The sequence below is a fragment of the Cottoperca gobio genome, chromosome 4 (assembly GCF_900634415.1).
Source record: "Cottoperca gobio chromosome 4, fCotGob3.1, whole genome shotgun sequence".
Taxonomy (NCBI): domain Eukaryota; kingdom Metazoa; phylum Chordata; class Actinopteri; order Perciformes; family Bovichtidae; genus Cottoperca; species Cottoperca gobio.
The window spans coordinates 362,189-382,380 of NC_041358.1; the positions used below are offsets into that span (position 1 = coordinate 362,189).

The following is a 20,192-nucleotide window of genomic DNA, read 5'->3' on the forward strand; positions in this document are numbered from 1 at the left end:
TGAGATGAAAGCAAACTGTACCTGTGATGTTATGTTATCTGCATTAATAACATGACTAACTCAGGTGAAGGAGAAGTATTGAAAATAATTATGCCTTTCAATTGTGATTTAAAAGGGCTGTGATCACAAAATTACTTTGGTGGAGGTTTAACTTTGCTGGGTTTCTTTGAAATGAAAATAAACTATTTGCTATAGTAGGCTACCTGGAATTCCATGCAAGTGATGTCTGAGTTCATCCATGAAGTTGTTAGATTCCTGGTTTGTGAGTTCACATGCTTTCTCTATGTTCGCATGAATTTCATCCCACAGTCACACGGGTGGGTGTCTCAACATAGTTCTCAGGAAATGAATGGGAGTGTCTGTGTTAGTGTGGTAGCCCTGTCATGCAGTGAAGACAAGTCCAGGGTGCTCCAGAGTATGCTGAGACTGACTACCATCCCCCAAACCCTGACAAAGTAATACAAATGTACCGCCTGAAATCTTGGGTGAGCAATACATTACAACAAGAATTCCATATATACACAGTCCTTTTCATTTAACATGAATGCATCACCACTTGAAACAACCAGTGCGCGTTCCCTTTGGCATTAAGTTAGCTAAAAAGTAGCCAGACTAATACCGGAGGTTGTTGAATGTTAAGTTCAGAATAAAATTGTTAGTTTGAACATCTGTCGTTAGTTGCATTTTTTCTTGCCATCTTTGTCTTTCTATAAGGAAAGTGCAGAACATTTTAGTCACTCTGATGTGACAGTATAAGCTGAACATCCATGGTGATGTTTTTGAAATACTGATTTGTGAGTCTATAGGTTCTGAAAAAAGTATTGTTGTAATGTTTTCTCAGACAGTCCTGTATATACAGACTATGAGTGTTTGACATTAAACTCTTACATGTTTTGTCTAAGTACCGTAACTAATTTACATTTTCTGCGGCAGTCTACTTCTATAGTCTATATCCAAAATAGGTGGCACATTGACACAATTGGTGAGAAGCTTTTATTGTGAAGTTAACGATCGGATGTGCTGTTCGTCATTGTTGATAGCTTAACACTGGTCTGGAAGGAGTGACTCGTTGACTGCGACGACCGCAATTTCGGCAACATGGGAGCCGATGTGGGATTTATTCTAAACGGATTTTAAGGACCGTCGTGAAAATGGCAGAGAGGTGAGTCTAACAACATACATGCTGTAATTTTCTCCAGCTCACTGTTTTATTCGATCCTTTATCTGAGAGAAGAGGGAGGCAGCCAGCCCAGCGACGAGGCTAACAGCGCTTCATTTAGTCGCTTTGCAGAAGCGGGTGTTAGCTAGCTTGCCACTTATTCGCTCACACGATTCAACAATTTGTATGATGTAAAACATGTCTATGAATTCAGGCTTGTTTTTGTGTCCGCTCATTAGATCGTTGGTTGTTGGCTTGGACATTTTCTTGTGGATATTTTTCAAGGTGGAAGGAGCGGTAGAGGGTGGCTTTGCTGTGTACGGCTGGATGATGATGATGATGATGATGATGATGATGCTGATGCTGTTGCACCTGTCGGTCTAAATTGCCGTCTCTTTGCTGGAATGCAGCTAACCTGCCCTTGTAGCTGGATGCTAGCAGCAAACCCACCTAACGTTATGCACCCATTACGAGTGTGGGCTGAGGCTTGACTCGCCAGGTTACCCCAATCCTCCATCGCAGCATCCCTCATCCTCATGATGGATGGAGGCGCCTCCCATGAGAGGAGGCTCTGGAAATGGAGAAGTGTGGCACCATCCTGAAAGCTTTCTAACACCATCGTATTTAGCCCAGTAGTTGTCGAGATGCAGAAAGCCCCTGGGTCCCCAGTCTGTGCCCGAATGAGTGGCAATTTCATATGAACTTGCTTAATGGCACAATTCACGTATTTCATGACACATAGTTTAAATCCATTTTAGAATGAGTATTTCTCCGTGGGAAATGTGTCCATGTAATCTTTCAATGAACGAAATTAGTCATTAGTATAATTTCCATTTTCAGAACTGGTCCTCGCTGTTCGCCATAATCTCCCAGTGCTGGTGAACCAACAACACAAATCCGTTTTACTGGATTAAGAGTTGCTTAGTTTAATCGATATTTTTTGTATTCGAGAGCATATGTTAATAATGCAGAACAATTTTCCATGTTGTGTACCTGGCATGTAAACTTTCCACTGCTCAAGTAAACAATTAAATCATCCGGAATTTGCATTGAGTTTGGCGTTACTCATGTAACTAAATCCAGCCTCCCCTAACCCGTGTTCTGTAGCAGCACAAAGCATAAGATGTACAAAAATGTACATTTTATTACGTTTATTGCCTCTGAAGTGAGGGCGTGGGCCGCATCTTGAATATAGACAATGACAGTTTCTCCCCAGCAGCAAGCAAGCTCATAGGCCTGAGTTAATAATTGATGGCTGTTAAATTTGTGTTGCAGGGTTCATTCGACCTCATGTAAATCACTAGTTGGGTCTGCCCTGTGGGCTTTGGAGCATTATACAAATCCAGGCATGTTTGTCAGAGTCCCATCACACAGATCAGAGGCTTAGTTCACTCAACCCATTGATCTGGTCAAAATGCACCATCATAATTCACACAAGTGCATGCAGTAGGCTAATAATTGATTACTGATGACATAGCATTTAGTCTTGTGATCAGATGTTGTAGATGTGTATCAAGATATTATCAGCATGGAGGGTCCATTGTTGACATAATGGCTCCTGAATGCAAGCAGTGGCCTGATTGTAATTTTGATGACAAAAATTGAACTATTACGTGTTTTGCACAATCAAGGAGGAAAGCATCGTACCAGACACCACAAATGTGACCTGCTTCTTGCCATGAGGTTATATTTTGGTTTCACTCAGACTCCGGAGAAAGGGATATCTACAGGAATAGCGGCAGCATTTTCAGCTCAGTCAGTCTAACCCTGACCCGCTGATGTTGATCAGGTTTGATGTTGGTTGATGTTGGGTGATAATGTATATTTACATTGTTGTTTTGACTGTTGAAGTGATTTAGGTCATGAAATGTATAGATTATGCAGATTATAAATTATTTATCAATGAATAATGTCAAACATTCCCTGGTTGTAGCTTCACCAATGTGTGCTGCTTTTCTGTTATATTGTAAACTCATTCTCTTATGAGTCTTCTTTTTTGTGCCTCTTAACAAAACCTCCCCAGAAAGATGTGTGTTCAGCCAATCTTGTCAAAGAGGAACTGGCAGTGTGTTTGAAACACAAACATATTAATTTCCAGTGCACTCATTTTTATTTTTGGTTTGCAAGAAGCAACAGAAACATTCCTTAGTTTTGTGCGGATATCTCACACATACATTTGAACTTAGTGTGAAGTTTCATAGCTTAACTTTAGGTGAGGCCACTTATATTTTTCTGGTCCGTGGTTATTTTCTAGATTGCCTTTCAACAACCTTCAGTCATTTTTTGCTTGCACTCGTTGGAAATATATGCATATAAATAGATTGTGTATGTTTAGGTTAATGCACTGTATGTGTGCTTGCAGCTGCTGTCCAAACTCACCATGTGTTGTGGTTGCATTGCATTCCAATTCTTCTGTGATTTTCTCCCAGCATGATTGTTGAACAAGGCCACTAATTATTTGCTCTTAAAAGAAGCTGTTAATAGGAATTCTCTTAAAACTCTTTGTGGTTGCAGTGGAAATATTTTGGCCATTTATTCACAAGACTAAATGAAATACCTAAAATACAAATACAGCGAATAACTAACATACAAAATGGGAGATACAGCTGATGTTTTTCTTTTTTTTTTAACAATCTTACTGTTCATACTTCTTTTAATGGTCATTGCTGAACTTGAGACTGCACGTGTCGACGTGTCTGACAGCCAGCTTGACATTTGATCCCAGCAGTAGGGTGGGGCACTGAGCTTATGTGTTGTGCAGGCAGCATGTGATTAAAATATTCATATCCCCGTGCTCAAGCCACTAAGCCGCTGCCATATCTGTCACATATACTTGTGTTGTCTCTAGCATCTCCTGCTCTGGGACATAAAGAGACCAGGTATTCAACATGACTGAGCTGTGTGCTGAGGATGGGGATTGCTGAGCAAAATCTAACCTCCATCACTACTTTGGCCAAACACTGTTGTTCTTTCCTCAGCCCTATAGTTTGGAACAAGATCATTCACCTTATCTCACTGAATGACAATAGCAAATAGTTAACAAGCTAAAACAAAAGCTGTCTACGGTATATGTAGTGTTAACTGTTTAGCTTTGCTAGCAGCTTAGCTGCTAGTTGTCCAGCCCTCTGAGGATGACAGAGGACAGGAGGAAAGACTAATGTCTGTTCTTCATTCTTTCATTCAGGAATATCATTTACTTTATTGACATTTTAGATAGTTTGCTGTGAGATTTAGTTTATAACAAGTTTATATAGTGACTTTACTGTTGTAATCATTACTGTTGCTGCTCTAGAAACATTTAGCATAATTATATTCAAAATATAAAATTGTATTCCGGTTCTGAATTTAAAAACAACCAGGCTGAAAAAGGAAATGTATAGCTAATATTCACACTTCAATATATGTTTTATTTAATGCAAGTCATCGCAATATTGAACAATGTTAACGCAGTGTTTCCCCTACCATTGTTTCAGGGGGGGCATTCGCCCTCACAACTCACTTTTCACATTGAACAGGTGCTCTTTTATTAAATAAACTAAACGCTTATGTTATCTATCTAATTTATGTGCACCTTTCAGTGTTTACTGCATTGCTTTGCGCATTTACATTCTCTCCTCCGTCCCAAAAGGGTGATGGAGTGTAGTGTGGGTAGATCGCTAGAGCTCTGTCCGGAGGTAAGGGAGTTTCTCCTTGTCAATAAAGATGCAGAATACAAGCAACTTAATGACGATCAGTGGCTGCTGGACTTGGCATTTTTAACCGATCTGACAAACATGTTGAATGAGCTTAATTTCGAGCTGCGAGGAAAAGACAAAACCATGGTCAACATGATCAGCTCAGTTAATGCTTTCAAATGAAAAATACAACTTCTGTCATCAAAGCTGCAGCGCCATGATTTGGAGACCGAAGGGAAAGCATGTGTGCAACCTGACGTACGCGCTACACAGGGCAGATTGAAAATTGTCTGTCAGACTTTAACAAATGGTTTTAAGACTTTGCTTTACTCGGGCCAATTGCTACATTTATGTGCTACCCATTTAGGGATGATATTGAAATTGATTCACTCACATCAAAAATTGCCACCCTGTTTCACCTGAACTCATCTGCAGTGGAGGATGAGATGCTGACAGGCTGACATTCAGCTGAAGTTCAGGGCTCATGGACAGTTTTGGAACTTACTCACAGAGGAAAAGTACCAAACATGAGGACATGTGCTCCCTCCTTCCCTGCATTAGTTGGCTCTTCTTATTTATGCAAGTCAGCCTTTTCCCACATGAAGATGATCAAGTCCACGTACCGATCCACCACAACTGATGATCATCTGAAAGCCTGCTTGAGTGCTTGGATGAGCCTACTTGGATGTTGTATTTGTACTATGTTGTTTATCCTGTACGTCATCTACTGCATGTCTGTCCGTCCTGGGAGAGGGATCCCTCCTCAGTTGCTCTCCCTGAGGTTTAGAACATGTTTCCCCCTTTAATTGTGGGGTTTCTTTTAGGGAATTTTTCCTTGTGTGGTGTGAGGGTCTAAGGACAGAGGGTGTCGTATCCTGTACAGTCTGTAAAGCACACTGAGACAAATGTATAATTTGTGATATTGGGCTGTATAAATACATTTGATTTGAATTGATTTGAGGCTGGCTTCCTGCAGTTACTGTCCGGACTTTGCAAACCTGGCTGACTGTTCAGTGCAAGTCATCAGAGTAAGGTAGTGACCAGAAATGTATTGAATTGTATTGTGCCATCAGGGTTGATGCAGTATAGCAAGGTACGCCAACATATATTGTATATTTAAAGTATATTCAGTACATATATAAATACATATATTTAGCATTTTTTAATACTGGTAGATCATTTTGACCTGCTCATTTTAAAAGTAGCTCACAAGCCGAAAAAGTGTGTGCACCCCTATTATAGAGGCAGTGAACACCCATATGTGTACATGCTGTAGAAAAAGTATTAAGTGAACAGTAGCACACCAGGCAGTTGGCTTAATAAAATGTTGATGCACCTCGGGGATGCTGTGGCTCCATCTTTGTCCCACTCCCCTCCCTCATTACCCCACATGAAAGAATCAACAAACTCTTCAGTTGTTATTGATGTTGTGACATGAAAGGACAGCCGTTTGTACAAGGCTGCACTCTGAGCTATTTATTTCTCATCCATATAATGACTGAGCAGACTGGTAGAAAGAAGAAGCATCAGGCAGACACATGTCACTGTATCCCAGATGTACTGTATGTGGGAGGTTTGACTTCAGTCGGCCAATAAAGGCAATAGTTTGTATGACGCATTGTTTGCGCCTAAAGGGTTTCTACCTATGTTAATACCTGTATGTCCACACACGGAGATGGGGTGAAAAGCCTGACATCTAGGGTTTTGTATCATTTGGATTTTAACGAATTTGGGTCTGCTTATTCCGGTTCTTAACGGTTCTTGATTCCAATTCTTTGAGGGTGTCAAAACTGTTCACATGATTATATCACAAAATAGAATATTATTTATAAAAACCTTAACACAATTCATATTCACTTCATAAGGGTTATGGAACCTGTAAATTAATTCCATAGGCTTAAAGTTTAATTTGGTTGCTGTTAATTTTTTTCATTGACAAGTTAATTCTGATTGGTGCAATTTGAGATGTTACAACTGCCCCCATCTCCTCTACTGTGACTCTAACACTGAAACCTGCCAAATCGACACAGGGTCCAACATACGTCGGCAAGTAAATACAATCAGCTAGTTGCCCAATAAGGCCACTGCTTGTAAAAGTAAAAAAAAAAAAAAAAATAGAATTCAGAACGATGTTACTGACTTTGCTCTGCCTGCCGCTTCTGTCTCACAGTAATGGGGATGTGAGTAGAGCGCGCCACGTGAAGAAAGACAGGCAGTCTTGTTTACTTCATAGATGCAATGCCTGTCAATATAAACAACACACAAGTTGAAACGCAAAGGAACATTCATAGCGTGTTGGAGAAAAGCATCAGGCTGGGTTGAGAATGATGATGGTGTAGAGCAGGGGTATTCAACTAAATTTCTAAAAGGTCCAGTTAGAGAAAATTTCCACCAGCAATGAGAGAAGCTCAAACTCTACACCTGGCCAACTGCTTCATAAGGTAGGTGTGATTGTCAAAGAGTTTGTTTTATATATTACAAAAACATGTTGGATACAGCATCTCACAGTTGTGCCAACACTGTTAGATGATCCAGAAGGCACTTTACATGAAGCATATTGAGGCCTTTACACAACCACATTGGAACATTTTGTTAGTTTCTCTCCTAGTTTTTAACTATATCTTGCCCTTTTTACACTAATCTCAAAGCCATTCCACATGTAGATTAATGTGCTTACAGGCTCCTAAACCAATATTTCACAATTATGTTGAATCATTCTGATCTTGTGGACTCAACAAATGACACCTTATCAACAGTGGTAAAATGAGTGGTGCGTGGCGCAGATTCTATTTAGTTCCCTCCTCTCCTTTCCTCCGCTCTGTCTCTGACTGTAGGTGTGTGTGCACGTGTGTGTCGGGAGCTAAGCCCTTCCCTTCGCAAAACACAGCGGAGGAGAAAATGTGAATGCAAGTAAATACTGAAACGTGCACCTAAATTTGATGAACATAAGCGATTAGTTAATTTAATAAAAGAGCACCTGTTCAATGTGAAAAGTGAGTTGTGAGTTGTGAGTGTATATAAATAAAAAAACTAGGAAAAAAAAACCCACCTTGAATTTCAGGGGGGGGGGGGGGGGGGGGGGCGCACCCCCCCTGAAACAACAGTAGGGGAAACGCTGCACTTGATGTTATTGCTATTATTAATGCACATCAGCAGAGGTGTACTGGTATTAGCCCAGCTTCTCAGACTTGATCATTAATGTGAAGTGTAATTTGCCCTGTACTGTTCCATTAGTACAGGGGTGGGGAACCTTTTTCCTATCAAGGGCCATTTTTCTTTTACAACATCCTTCGAGCAACTTTTTTTATCCATGTATCTTTCCGTTTTATCAGAAAACAATCCTTTATTAGTCCCACAACGGGGAAATGTATCTTGTCACAGCAAAAGAACATATGAAATAAAAAGGCAATAAACAATAATTAAATAGAATAAAAAAAAGTACCAAGTGGTTGATAGAAAATAAAGTGAATATTGCACACTTTTCATCGGATCGGAAAAGTGAACATATACAGATACGCATGTCTAACTTATTGATAGCACATCACTTACTAATACAAAATGTATCAGACGAATGCCCAACAAATGCATAAGATATACAAAAATATGGTGTATACAAAATATCGGCAACATGCTGGTTTACGTAGATATAAGGTAAGGTATAAGTAGTATTCGTTAAGAGCTCACTGTGTTACGCTGGGGTGCGTTGTTAAACGCTGATGTTTTGAGCATGTTCAAAATTACCGGACGTACCCGACGTGTGCTTCATACGATATGCAGACGTTACGTGATGTTAGACATACGTGAATACGGAATACGTAGATTAATATTTACCTACGTAAATACAGTACGTGAATACCTACGTGACTACGTTAGAGGTACGTTAGATATAGGCTACGTCGGCTGACGGTGAATCCTACAGCCAATTTATTGATAACGAGTTAAGATTATGCCTGACGACGGAGTAACTTATTAAACGTGTTTCTACAGTACAGCTAGCGTTCAGCATTCTAGCCGTTCTCCAGCATCAGCATGGCGTGAACCAAATGGCACTTTTCCAGCTCCGTTGGCCAGACGTTCTGATACGTTTTAAATAGGTAAGTGATAAGCTATCAATGTTTGACATACGTATAATAATTTGTTATGTATTCGTTATGTATACATCAGCTACAACACCGCTATGGAAAAGTTGGACGTATTTGGACTCGACACATTTTGAGCAAATTTTCATATACGCCGGCATATGTTTCTGCCATACGGAACTGTGTATGTCTGGCGTGTTCGGCGTATCGTCTGCGTCCTTCAAACGATCACAACTTACCCTTAATTTATATCAACCTATTGGCGATATGTCGTATGTGCCGGCATACGTTTCTGTCATACGGATATGTTTGATATGACAAGGCCTTTAAGAAAGACAGTGTCTGAACAACAGGCGTATTTCTAAGTTGCATCGATATACCTCAGCTGGGCAGTGTGCAGTGGCCCTCTGCTTCTACGTGCTGCAGGCATAGTGGCCCTGTTCTCTCATATGCAAACTGCAAATACAAGTGCTCTTGCCGACCATCCACGGCTTGTTGACAAAGCAGACTCATGGAGCAAAATGTGGCACTAAAGTACTGTAGCCAAGGATTATGAGATTATGGCTCCTATACTTATGAAGGTATTACAATAATAACACAGAAGCTCCGTCAACTGAACCAAGACTGAAAACTCTTTATTGCTCTCAACTTGTCAAAGGCAGTGACGGCACATTACAGCTTCACTCTTCCGTTCTTCTCCAATAAAAGCCTTAGACGTATATGCTGCATTACTGCTTACCAGGGGAACTGAAATTCACTCAGAGCATTGAGGCAACTCAACAAAATAGTTTACAGGACTGCTTGCACTTATCTCTGCAAATATTTAACCTGTTATAAACTGCAGTGCTCCATGTGAGGTTAGAGAATGGAGAGATGTGCATATATACAGAGCTGATCTTATAAAGAGTTTCTTCAGTCCTGGCTGGATATTAACATGTATGAACAGACTACGATACAATAATTCACTGTTGTTTTATGGCTTCTTTTCACATCCTCCATTGACTTGCATCGACATTTTTTTAATTAGTAAAAACAAATGTTCCATGTTCTGTCATCTACTATTCCATTACGGTTTTGCAATGACGGCGTGGCGCGGATTCTATTTAGTTCCCTCCTCTCCTTTCCTCCGCTCTGTCTCTGACTGTAGGTGTGTGCACACGTGTGTGTCGGGAGCGAAGCCCCGACCTTCGCAAAACACAGCGGAGGTCAGAATGTGAAAGCGCAAAGTATACACTGAAACGTGCAAATAAATTAGATAAACATAAACGTTTAGTTTATTTAATAAAAGAGCACCTGTTCAATGTGAAAAGTGAGTTGTGAATATATTTAAAAAAATTAAATTGAAAAAACACACAAAAAAACACCTTGAATTTCAGGGGGGGGCACGCCCCCCATGAAACAACAGTAGGGAAAACACTGCTATATGACAATTACAAAGTAAAGGGATAACATTTAGAATTTTTGACGGTTTACACTGATTTCTGGACGAAAAAAAAAAACACTGGTATGAGCTACAAAATTTCTGGTATTGTAACATTCCTACTTAAAAGGGCAATTGTAACTACCACCCAAGAGGTCAGATCTCAAGCAACACTCGCCAAGGGAACATAATAATATAATTATAATGTTTAAACAGACTTTTGACCTCTTCAGATGTTTTCCATGCATCTTGGAAGTACGTAATGTTGTGCCAGAAAGCCCTACTCTACTTCTAAAGTAACTTCTGCACAAGAAATAGTCATTATGACACCATCAATCACTCCATCCTCCTCACCCGACTTGAAACCACCTTCAACATCACCGGCACTGCCCTCTCTTGGTTCGAATCATAACTCTCTGAGTGGGGGACAGGTTAAGATCTTGGCCCCCTCCTCTTCATCCTGTACCTGTTCCCCCTTAGTCACATAATCTGCAGTCATGTTCTCCAATTCCACTGCTGTGCCGATGATATCCAGCTCCTCATCTCCACCAAGTCAAAGTCATAAAATCCTGGCTCAATTTCCTAAAACTAAACTGAAAAATCCAAAATCATCATCATTGGACCAAAAACACTCACCAAATCCACCCACAACTTCACCCTCGTCATTGACGCTTCCTCAGTTTCCACCTCCCCTCACATCCGGAATCTTGGCATCATCTTTGATCAAACCCTCTCCTTCCACCAACACGACTAAACTGCTCACCATGACAGCCTTCTTCCATCTTAGAAACATTGCCTGTCTCCGTCCATCCCTCTCCTCCACAGCTGCAGAAATCCTCATCCACGCCTTCATCACCTCCCGTCTGGACTGTTGTAACAGCCTCCTCTATGGTTCACCCTCAAAAATCATCAATAAACTCCAACACATCCAGAACCCCCGTCTTCTCACCCACTCCCGGACCAGGACCACATCACCCCTGTCCTCTACAAGCTCCACTGGCTCCTCATCCCCCAGAGAATCCAGTACAATATCTTGCTCATGACCTACAAAGCCTCCATAACCTGGCCCCCTCCACAGACACACCCCCACCCGCAGCCTCCGAACCTCCTGTCCTCCCCCCATCCGCACCAAGCTCAGATCCTGGGGGGACAGGGCCTTCTCCATCGCTGCTCCCACCCTCTGGAACTCTCTGCCTCAAACCCTCAGAGACTCCTCCTCCCTCTCCAGATTCAAATCATCACTTAAGACTCACCTGTTCAACACGGCCTTCAACCACTGACCGTCTCTTCTGCTTATCCTCCCTTTTTTTTTCTTTTGTTTGTTTATATATTTATTTTTGTATCACTCACTCTGTCAAGCGTCTTTGAGTTTCTAGAAAAGTGCTATACAAGTCTAATGTATTATTATTATTATTATTATTATTATTATTGTTATTTCATTTAAGATGTCTATTTCCATGAATGTTGATTTTCCCATATAGTAAAACTCTTGCACTTGCAATGACTTGCAAGTACTTTTTATCTGTCATAGTGAAGAACAATTTGTTGAAGTGGTGCAGGCGGTGGGTTGTAGAGGGAGGAAAAAAGAGACAAAGCTATGAAGGGATATTGACAGGCTGCACAGTGGAAATAGCATAGTGCTGCTCGAACATCAGCGCAGTGAGAACAGCATGTCGCCTCCATCACTTTGTGCTTGAAAAATTAATCTGACACACTGTTGAGCTATCGAGCTCATGTTCATGGCTGCAGCACAGCCTGTTTAAATTAGAATACCAAAGTGAGCAGAGATAGCAGCATATTGACTGGCATTGACAGTGGATGGAGAGGGAGGGGTGGGCGAGATGGATGGAGTATTGATGGATGGAGAGAGAGACAGAGAGACCAGTTAATCAAAGTTACTGACCTGGAGTCGATGACCCTCTGATGACACTTTCCTCCCAGAAGGTTGGGCTTGAGGTTTGGTATAAAGGGAGAGCCAGAAGTTCAGATCAAATCAAATCAAATCAAATGTATTTATATAGCCCAATATCACAAATTATACATTTTAAAGTGGGCTTTACAGACTGTACAGGATACGACACCCTCTGTCCTTAGACCCTCGCATCGCACAAGGAAAAACTTCCTGGAAGAAACCTCAGGGAGAGCAACTGAGGAGGGATCCCTCTCCCAGGACGGACAGATATGCAATAGATGTCGTGTGTACAGATGTTGCTCATTGTTTGCTAATCATGAATGATGCATCCAATCACAGATATGATGATATTTTTAGGTAAATCAACTTCCCAGTACGAAAACTTGAATAGCCCTTATTTAAATCATTAGGTCTAAAAATGCGTTTATTGCCAAATCCAGAGAGAGAGAGAGAGATATTACCACACCCCTTCATTCAATGTTTTTTCTGTATTGTTATTATGTATTATGCCATTGTTATGAATACTTCAAACTCTGAAATAACGCATGAGGAATTAGTTGGTAAACAAAAAAGTAGGGATGCACCGATGTATCTGCTCAACATCCGTACTTGCAGCAGTCACCCATGGACAGCTGATTTTAAAACAGTTCAGTTATTTCTTTATAATGAAAGTGTCTTTATTTCCCTGGCAAAAAGCGGGAAAATTAATAACAAACATTAGTATCATATTTTACAAATAAAGAGCAAACTATAATATTACAAATATAAATAATCCAGGCTAAAAGAAATGTCGATGCAGCTGCTAAATGCCTACTGTGTTAATAAGTAAATAAAAGGATTATAATATCACTTCCCCATCTAGGGCACGAGTAGATCTAAAGTAAACCATATATAATATATTTTAACTACAGAGATAAGTCAGTCCATCTTACAAGAATATAGGCTATAGCCTGATATATAATATTATATATAAATTCTATACATATCTTATATTCCTGTTATATATTCGCCAGTGGGACACGTCACATTGCCCTGCTTACTGGGTACTTTTATGTATGATGTAAGTTATTATAATATATCAAAATAAGGCTACTTACCGCTTTGAATTATGTTTTAATCAAATTTGTTTCACACCACCTCGGTTGCGGCTGAAAGAATAAGACTTAAATTGGTATTGTCTGTCTCTGAACACTCTTGCCTTCTTGCATTTGAGACCATCAGTTGTGTAGTGCTGAGGTAGGGCATTTTCTGTATACAACACTATTTGACTACTGTAGCGGTCCATATTACAGGTCATCCAGAGCGACTTACAGTGAACTAACTACAGGGACAGTCTCCCTGGAGCAACTCAGGGTTAAGTTGTATTCCTCAGTCCACTTTGGTGCCTTTGGTATTTTTTCATTTGTCTTCGTCTTGTTTTGTTTATTCTCTTTTGTTTGTTTATATGTACTTGTCGTCCTTTAATCACTCATTAAATAAACAGGCACAAAGGCTGCCAAGTTTTGAGGTTGCACTTTTATTTGAGATTTACATAATTTTCTTGTCCGTTGTCAAGCTTCTCCATTTTCAATGTCTGTTTTTAAACTGTTGATACACCTGAAACATTTGCCAATGCTCTAATCACCATGGGACCTGGGTATGTTACAATGGTTTTGGCCACACGCTAGTCTCCTGTTTGCATTTAAGAGTGATGTGTATGTTGTGGGCATGTTTATTATATATATTTTCTTTTACAGTAAAATCTGTTTAGTAAAATCAGCACTTTGGCTGACACTGTGGTAAACTGTTGTTCTAGCAGGATGATTGCACATTGTCTGATGCTCTTTTATCAACCCCGAGCTCTGTCAGTGCGGATGATCACAGTAAGCTCTGCCTGTTAGCATGTCTGCTCCCATTTACCACAATCCACTCACCCAGATGGATAAACAAAGCACTGCAAATATGCCATCCCTTTTTCTACAAATGGAATCACTACACTTTCTAATGAACACTGAATGCCAGATTCAGTGTTCATTAAATGTAACATAAAATGTCTGGAGCTTTTTCACATGATACGGCAGAATGTATGTTTTTGTATTGCACAAGCTGCACTATCTGCGCAACGGATGTTTCTCTCTCTTTCTCTCAGTGCATGCTGGGAGTTTGTGTGCGAGTGAGATGCTGAGCTTTGGTGTGCTTTTTTTATACTTTTTGTGTGGTTTGAGGTGGTTCGGGCATCTAGTAAGGATGCCACCAGCTGGGAGAAGACCCCGGGGAAGATCCAGGACTCGGTGGAGAGATTATATCTCCTCACTGGCCTGGGAACACCTCAGGATCCCCCAGTCGGAGCTGGAGGATGTGGCTCGGAGAAGGGAAATTTGGGGTTCCTTACTGGAGCTGCTGCCCTCGCGACCCGATCCCGGATAAGCGGGAGACGATGGATGGATGGATGGATGGATGGATGGAGGAAAAGGCTTTCGACCGGGTTGAGCACAACTTCCTCTGTAAAGTTATGGAAATGTTTGGGTTCAGCCCTGTATTCATAGTTAAGATCAAAGTGTTGTACAGTGAAGTTGAGAGTGTGCTGAAGTTCAATGGTTGTCTGTGTGCTCCTTTTAGAGTGTATAGAGGCGTCCGGCAGGGCTGTGGTCTGTCGGAAATGCTCTATGCACTCTCCCTGGAACCTCTCCTCGGAAAAATATGCTCCAACCTACAAGGTCAGTTTTAACCTGGTTTTAGCATTGTTTTATCAGTTTATGCATCATTGTTGTCATTGGAAACCAGAAGGAAGCAGATATTTTAACCAATATTGTAAAATATGTTAGCACGGCATCGGCAGCGAGGGTGAATTGGAAGAAAAGTGAAGCGTGGTGATATCCTAGTGGTCTGGTGGTACGCCTTCCAAAAGAGACTGTATAAGAGCGTCTGCTAAATCAGCTCTCCCCAACCTTTTTTATGCCACGGACCGGTTTCATGTAAGACAATATGTTCACGGACCGGACTTCAAAGTGTGGGGGGATAAATATGACGAAATAAAACGATACGACCGGCATAAAAACAAATATAAAGTATATATTTTTTTAAACTCACCATTTCGCTGAATTAGTGGGAGCCCTGAGCTTGTGTCTCTGCAACGAGCTGGTCCAATCTAGGGGTAATGGGAGACAATGACACCCGAAGTGTGTTCCTTATGTCCAGTCTACTCCGTAATTTTGTTTTGGTCGCAGTCACTGCAGAAAACCCCACTTCACAGAGATAGGATGTTGGAAATGGAAGCAGGGTTTTCAGTGCTTTGTTGGCAATCTCTGGATATTCTCCCTTGATTTTAATCCAGAACACCGGCAGAGTTGTTGTCTCAAACATACTTTTAAGGCCACTGTCATTTGTAATCTCCAGCAGTTGATCTTCTTCTGGCACGGACAGGCTCAATTCACCTGGTTTGTTCACAAATGGGTCGCGGATCCATTCTTTCGCAGTTTGTGGGTCTTTTGTGGTTGGGAAGCACCGCTCAAACTCTTTTAAAAGCAAAGACAGGTGATCGTGCATCAGCTGGGAGAATGACGGCGCAGGCTCAGTCTCTTCCAAAATTCCTGCTAATGTTTGAAACATATCAAATATCCCTCTGTTCACTCGCCATCCCCACAATTCCAGTTTGGCTTTGAATGCAGCTACTTTATCTGCCAACTTGAAGACAGTTGCCATTTTCCCCTGAAGTGACAGATTGAGTTCATTGAGCAGGTTGAATATGTCGCACAAGTAAGCGAGTTCTGCGACCCATTCCTCGTCACTGAAATGTGTGGCCAGTGGTGACTTTTTTTCGGAAAGAAATCTCTGCAGTGGCTAATTTCTCTTTTCGCCTAGTGACAGTGCTAGCTGAAAGAGGAACCTGTGCTATCTTTTTAACTGCCGCCTCTCCTAGAAGTTCACGGCAAATGTCCTTAGCGGGTAGGATCAACTCTTCACCAATCGTAAAGGACTTCTTCGCCTTAGCAATACGGCTAGCCACTAAGTTTTGATGATGTGGTGGCCAGCAGTAATTGCTTCTGGCCTTCTTGTTCATGCTTTTTCCTTTCAAAAAAGTCCAAGGGCTTGTCTTTTATTGCAGGGTGCTTGGTCTCCAGGTGCCGAATCAGTTTTGAAGGCTTCATTGCCTCATTTGCGAGCCTGTCGCCACATATTATGCAGAGCGGGTTTGACGCATGAGAATCACCTGTTGCGATAAACCCGTATTTTAAATAGGACTTTTTTTTGGAAGATGTAGGCTGTTCTTCTTCTGTCTTCTCGTTGGATCTTTCCCCTTTCCAAAAAAGCTCTTTAAAGTTGTTTGTCTTCCACTCATTTTTACTATGACCTATGGCCTTGACATTAGATGCACAGAGGCATGTATCCGGTGACTTTTCAAAATAAAACATAATTCAGACTGATAATTTACTTTCTGTGCGGCCCGGTACCAAATGACCCACGGACCGGTGGTTGGGGACCACTGTGCTAAATTACCTGTAATGTAATAATGTAATGAAGCCCTCGCTGAGCCCTGGGAGTGGCGTGGCGGTCTCTCAGATCTTCCCCAGAGCCTCACCTGGAGATGAGATGGAATAAAATATTTTTAGGAAAAGAGAATATAGTCCAGAAGAACTGGGAGAACTTCACTGAGAAGATTGAGGGAAGGATTTCCAAATGGAAATGACTGCTCCCTCAGATGTCTTTTTTAATGCAGGGTTTTGGTTTTGAACAACCTTGTGGCATCCCAACTGTGGCATCGTTTGACCTGTGTAGTCCCTCCCTCAGGCCTTTTAGCTAAAATACAGAAAGAAATGGTAGCGATGAACTGCTCCAGTGCCACCTGCTTCACGACGTCCTCCACGGAGTTGACTCCCGGCTGGAGCCAGTGCCTGGCCGTGTTAAGGAGCTGCTGCACGAAGGAAAACGGGCAGCCCGCGTCCTCGAAGGGCAGGCTCTGGAGCCCTCAGAAATGTTGAGGAAGGCCTGGGTCGTCCTCCGCTGTCATTTTCTGAACTGCAACCGGCAGCAGCCGGGTTGGAGGGCTTCCTGGTTCACCCCCCCCGGTTGGACAGTTGCTGGAGCAGCTCCCGCAGGAGGACCCGATCCTCCCGCTGGCACATCCCGATGTCCACCAGCGCCTGGTTCTGCTGCTGCTGTTAGGGTGCCCTCCTGCATTGCAGCCAGACGCTGGAGGACCCCAGCAGGCTCTGCAAAGCTCCCTCCTCTGTCATGTCCGTCATGTCAGGCGCCAATGTGAGCGTTCCCTTTTCACGATCAGGACAATGACAGAACGGAGAGGAGGGATGAGGTTTTGACAACAGTTTATTTTTTATTTACATTCAGCCTTTTCAGGCACTCCAACTAAAATTCCTCTCAGGAGAAGCCAAAATGGCGATTTACATAAGTAGAAAAAACAGAGTGGAAAAGCAGGAGGCCAAAGCAGAGTGTCTGTCCAACATTAGAGCAAGACTCTGGCTCGAGTTCAGGTATTATAAACATATAGGAGATATAGACACTTTTAACCTCTTAAAGGGTGGGGGACTTTACTCGAAAATACCTACAAACGATATACCCAAAGTACATTATAAGCTGCTCTTCAACCATTTGCACCAGATGCATGATTTTGGTCTCATTCAAAAGATAGCTCTCTTATTGTTCTTGTAAAAACATTGATTAATCACTCCAAGTGCTTCTGGCACTGAGTAATAGTGGTCTGAATATACTGAATTTGAAAAAAATACACTCCGCCTGAAGTTTGTTTTTGAAAAAGATGCCTGAAGATTTGTATAGCTGGTAGGTAACTGGAAAACACAATAAAAATATAGCACCAAGTGTTATGAAGTTCAGCTTCAAATTTCAGATAAAAGAGATCAAAACGTAACATATTAGACAGGTTTTTCTAAGAATAACACCAGGCGTTCACAAGCTGTGCATTTGGAGATATTATAATATTTATTGATAAAAAGGCCGACGGGCCGTCCAGCCGTTAAGAGGTTAAACGAAGTTGGTGTTTTAAAAATATTATCTGTTCCGTCGATGATGATGAATAACACTTTGCCCAAGTTTTTATTGGATAGTTTTTAATTATTTTCTTTTAACCTCTTACCGCGTGGACGGCCCTAGGTTAAAACTCCCGGGCCCACCAGGAGTTTTATTTTGCCGTGTGGTGTGTACAGTCCACCATGCTGGATGTAGTACCCATGCCATACCTCATTAATAAGCTTAGCATCTCGTCTATTTAGATTTTAAGATCACAATCACAACAGCAGGTATAATCAGCTCCTTAAACTAGCATGCAAAATCAAAATCATAACTTTGAGCAAACTCTCCTATGAAGCCTCATAATAATCTTGTAATCAGTAATAAACCAAAAAACCACTCCTGTCATTGCCAAAGGTCCAAACGATCGTTTCCGGTAAAAAGATATTGATTGTCAACATCGTCACGTCCATAAAAGCCCATAAACAGCTGTTGCAATTTTTTAAATCAGCTAATCAATGTTTGTGATTCTCTCTTTATACTCGGTAAAGACTTTATTTGCCGTGTCTGCTGTGCTGAGCGTCTGAATCCAAAATGGAGACCGGCCTCTAAGCGTCCGATTGACACCTCATTTTAGCCAATCGGAGCTTCCATGCCTTATATACAGCCTTCAATAGCCAATGAGTGTCAACTTGATAAGGAAGTGCCAGCCCCTCTTCTTTTGTTTACAGACCGAGCCAATAGCAACCGAGTCTACCGATGACTGCCGTATCGTGTAGCCAATGAAATCCGGAACATTTAGATAGGCGACGTCATTGTTTGTTTTTTAAACAAATGTTTTATTTTATCAAAATTGTATTTATTATATTCAAGTTCATAATAAAATACAAAAAAAACACAAAAATATGTGTTTATACTTCACTTACTGTGTCATTACTGCTAACAAGGAATATGGGTATATAATAGTTATTTATGAGCAATACAAATAATATTTTATTAATAAATATTATAATATTTCCAAATTACACTGCTTGGAAACGCCTGGTGTTACTTTTAAAAAAACCTGTCTAATATATTGTGTTTTTGTGGTTTTGTTCTGAAATTTGAACCTGAACTTGGTAATATTTGATGCTGTGTTCCTATTGTGTTTTCCAGCTCATACCTACCAGTTATAGACATCTTCAGGCATCTTTTTCAACAAAAGATTCAGCCAGAATTTATTTTCTTAAGATTTAGTATATTCAGACCACTATTACTCAGTGCCAGAAGCACTTGGAGTAATCCTGACTGTTTTGCAAGAACAACAAGAGGGTTATCTTTTGAATGAGACCAAAATGCAAATGGTTGAAGAGCAGCTTTTAATTTACTTTGGGTATGTCGTTGTTAGGTATTTTCGTGTAAATTCCCCCACACTGTAAGAGGTTAACCTTTTGATACACAAGCTATGCAAACCCCTTCTGGGGTATGGCATGGGTCGAGGATGACCCGTGTTGGCCTATGGTGTTGTTTCGTGAATGGCTGGGGTTTCTTCGGTTATTTGGTATTCCAATTGTTCATTTAATGCAGGGGTTGGGAACGTATGGCTCTTTTGCTGATGCGATATGGCTCGCAGACAATTTTGAGCTGACATTTTTTAACATGATTAACAAGTCATTTTAAAGTAAAACATGTAGCCGCGGATTTTGTTTTAGTTATCCCCTCTCCTTTCCTCCGCTGTCTCTGACTGTAACTGTGTGTGTGTGTGTGTGTGTGTGTGTGTGTGTGTGTGTGTGTGTGTGTGTGTGTGTGTGTGAGGTTTTCGGATCTTAGTATTGTTTGATCCGGATCACTGCTGGGATGATCGTTTTTGACGGTATTGTTGTTGTGGTGTGTCTTTTCTTCATTTTTGTCACACTTGGCATACATGGACTTGGCCGTGTTTTTTATGATAAAGTAATTATACAAATGAAGAATATGTAAATAAAGTGTTTTTGAAAAATCTCCCTCT

At 41.1% G+C, this 20,192-nt stretch overlaps 1 protein-coding gene across 1 annotated transcript in view; it reads left to right on the top strand.

Annotated features, from left to right (window-relative positions):
* Positions 1-1,058: 1,058 nt before the first annotated feature.
* arhgap39 (Rho GTPase activating protein 39) overlaps positions 1,059-20,192 on the top strand; it is an 80,903-nt gene continuing 61,769 nt past the window's right edge. Inside the window, exon 1 of the mRNA XM_029430251.1 lies at positions 1,059-1,162. Coding sequence (XP_029286111.1) covers positions 1,152-1,162 — 11 coding nt within the window. The 5' untranslated portion in view covers positions 1,059-1,151. The remainder of the gene's footprint in view (positions 1,163-20,192) is intronic.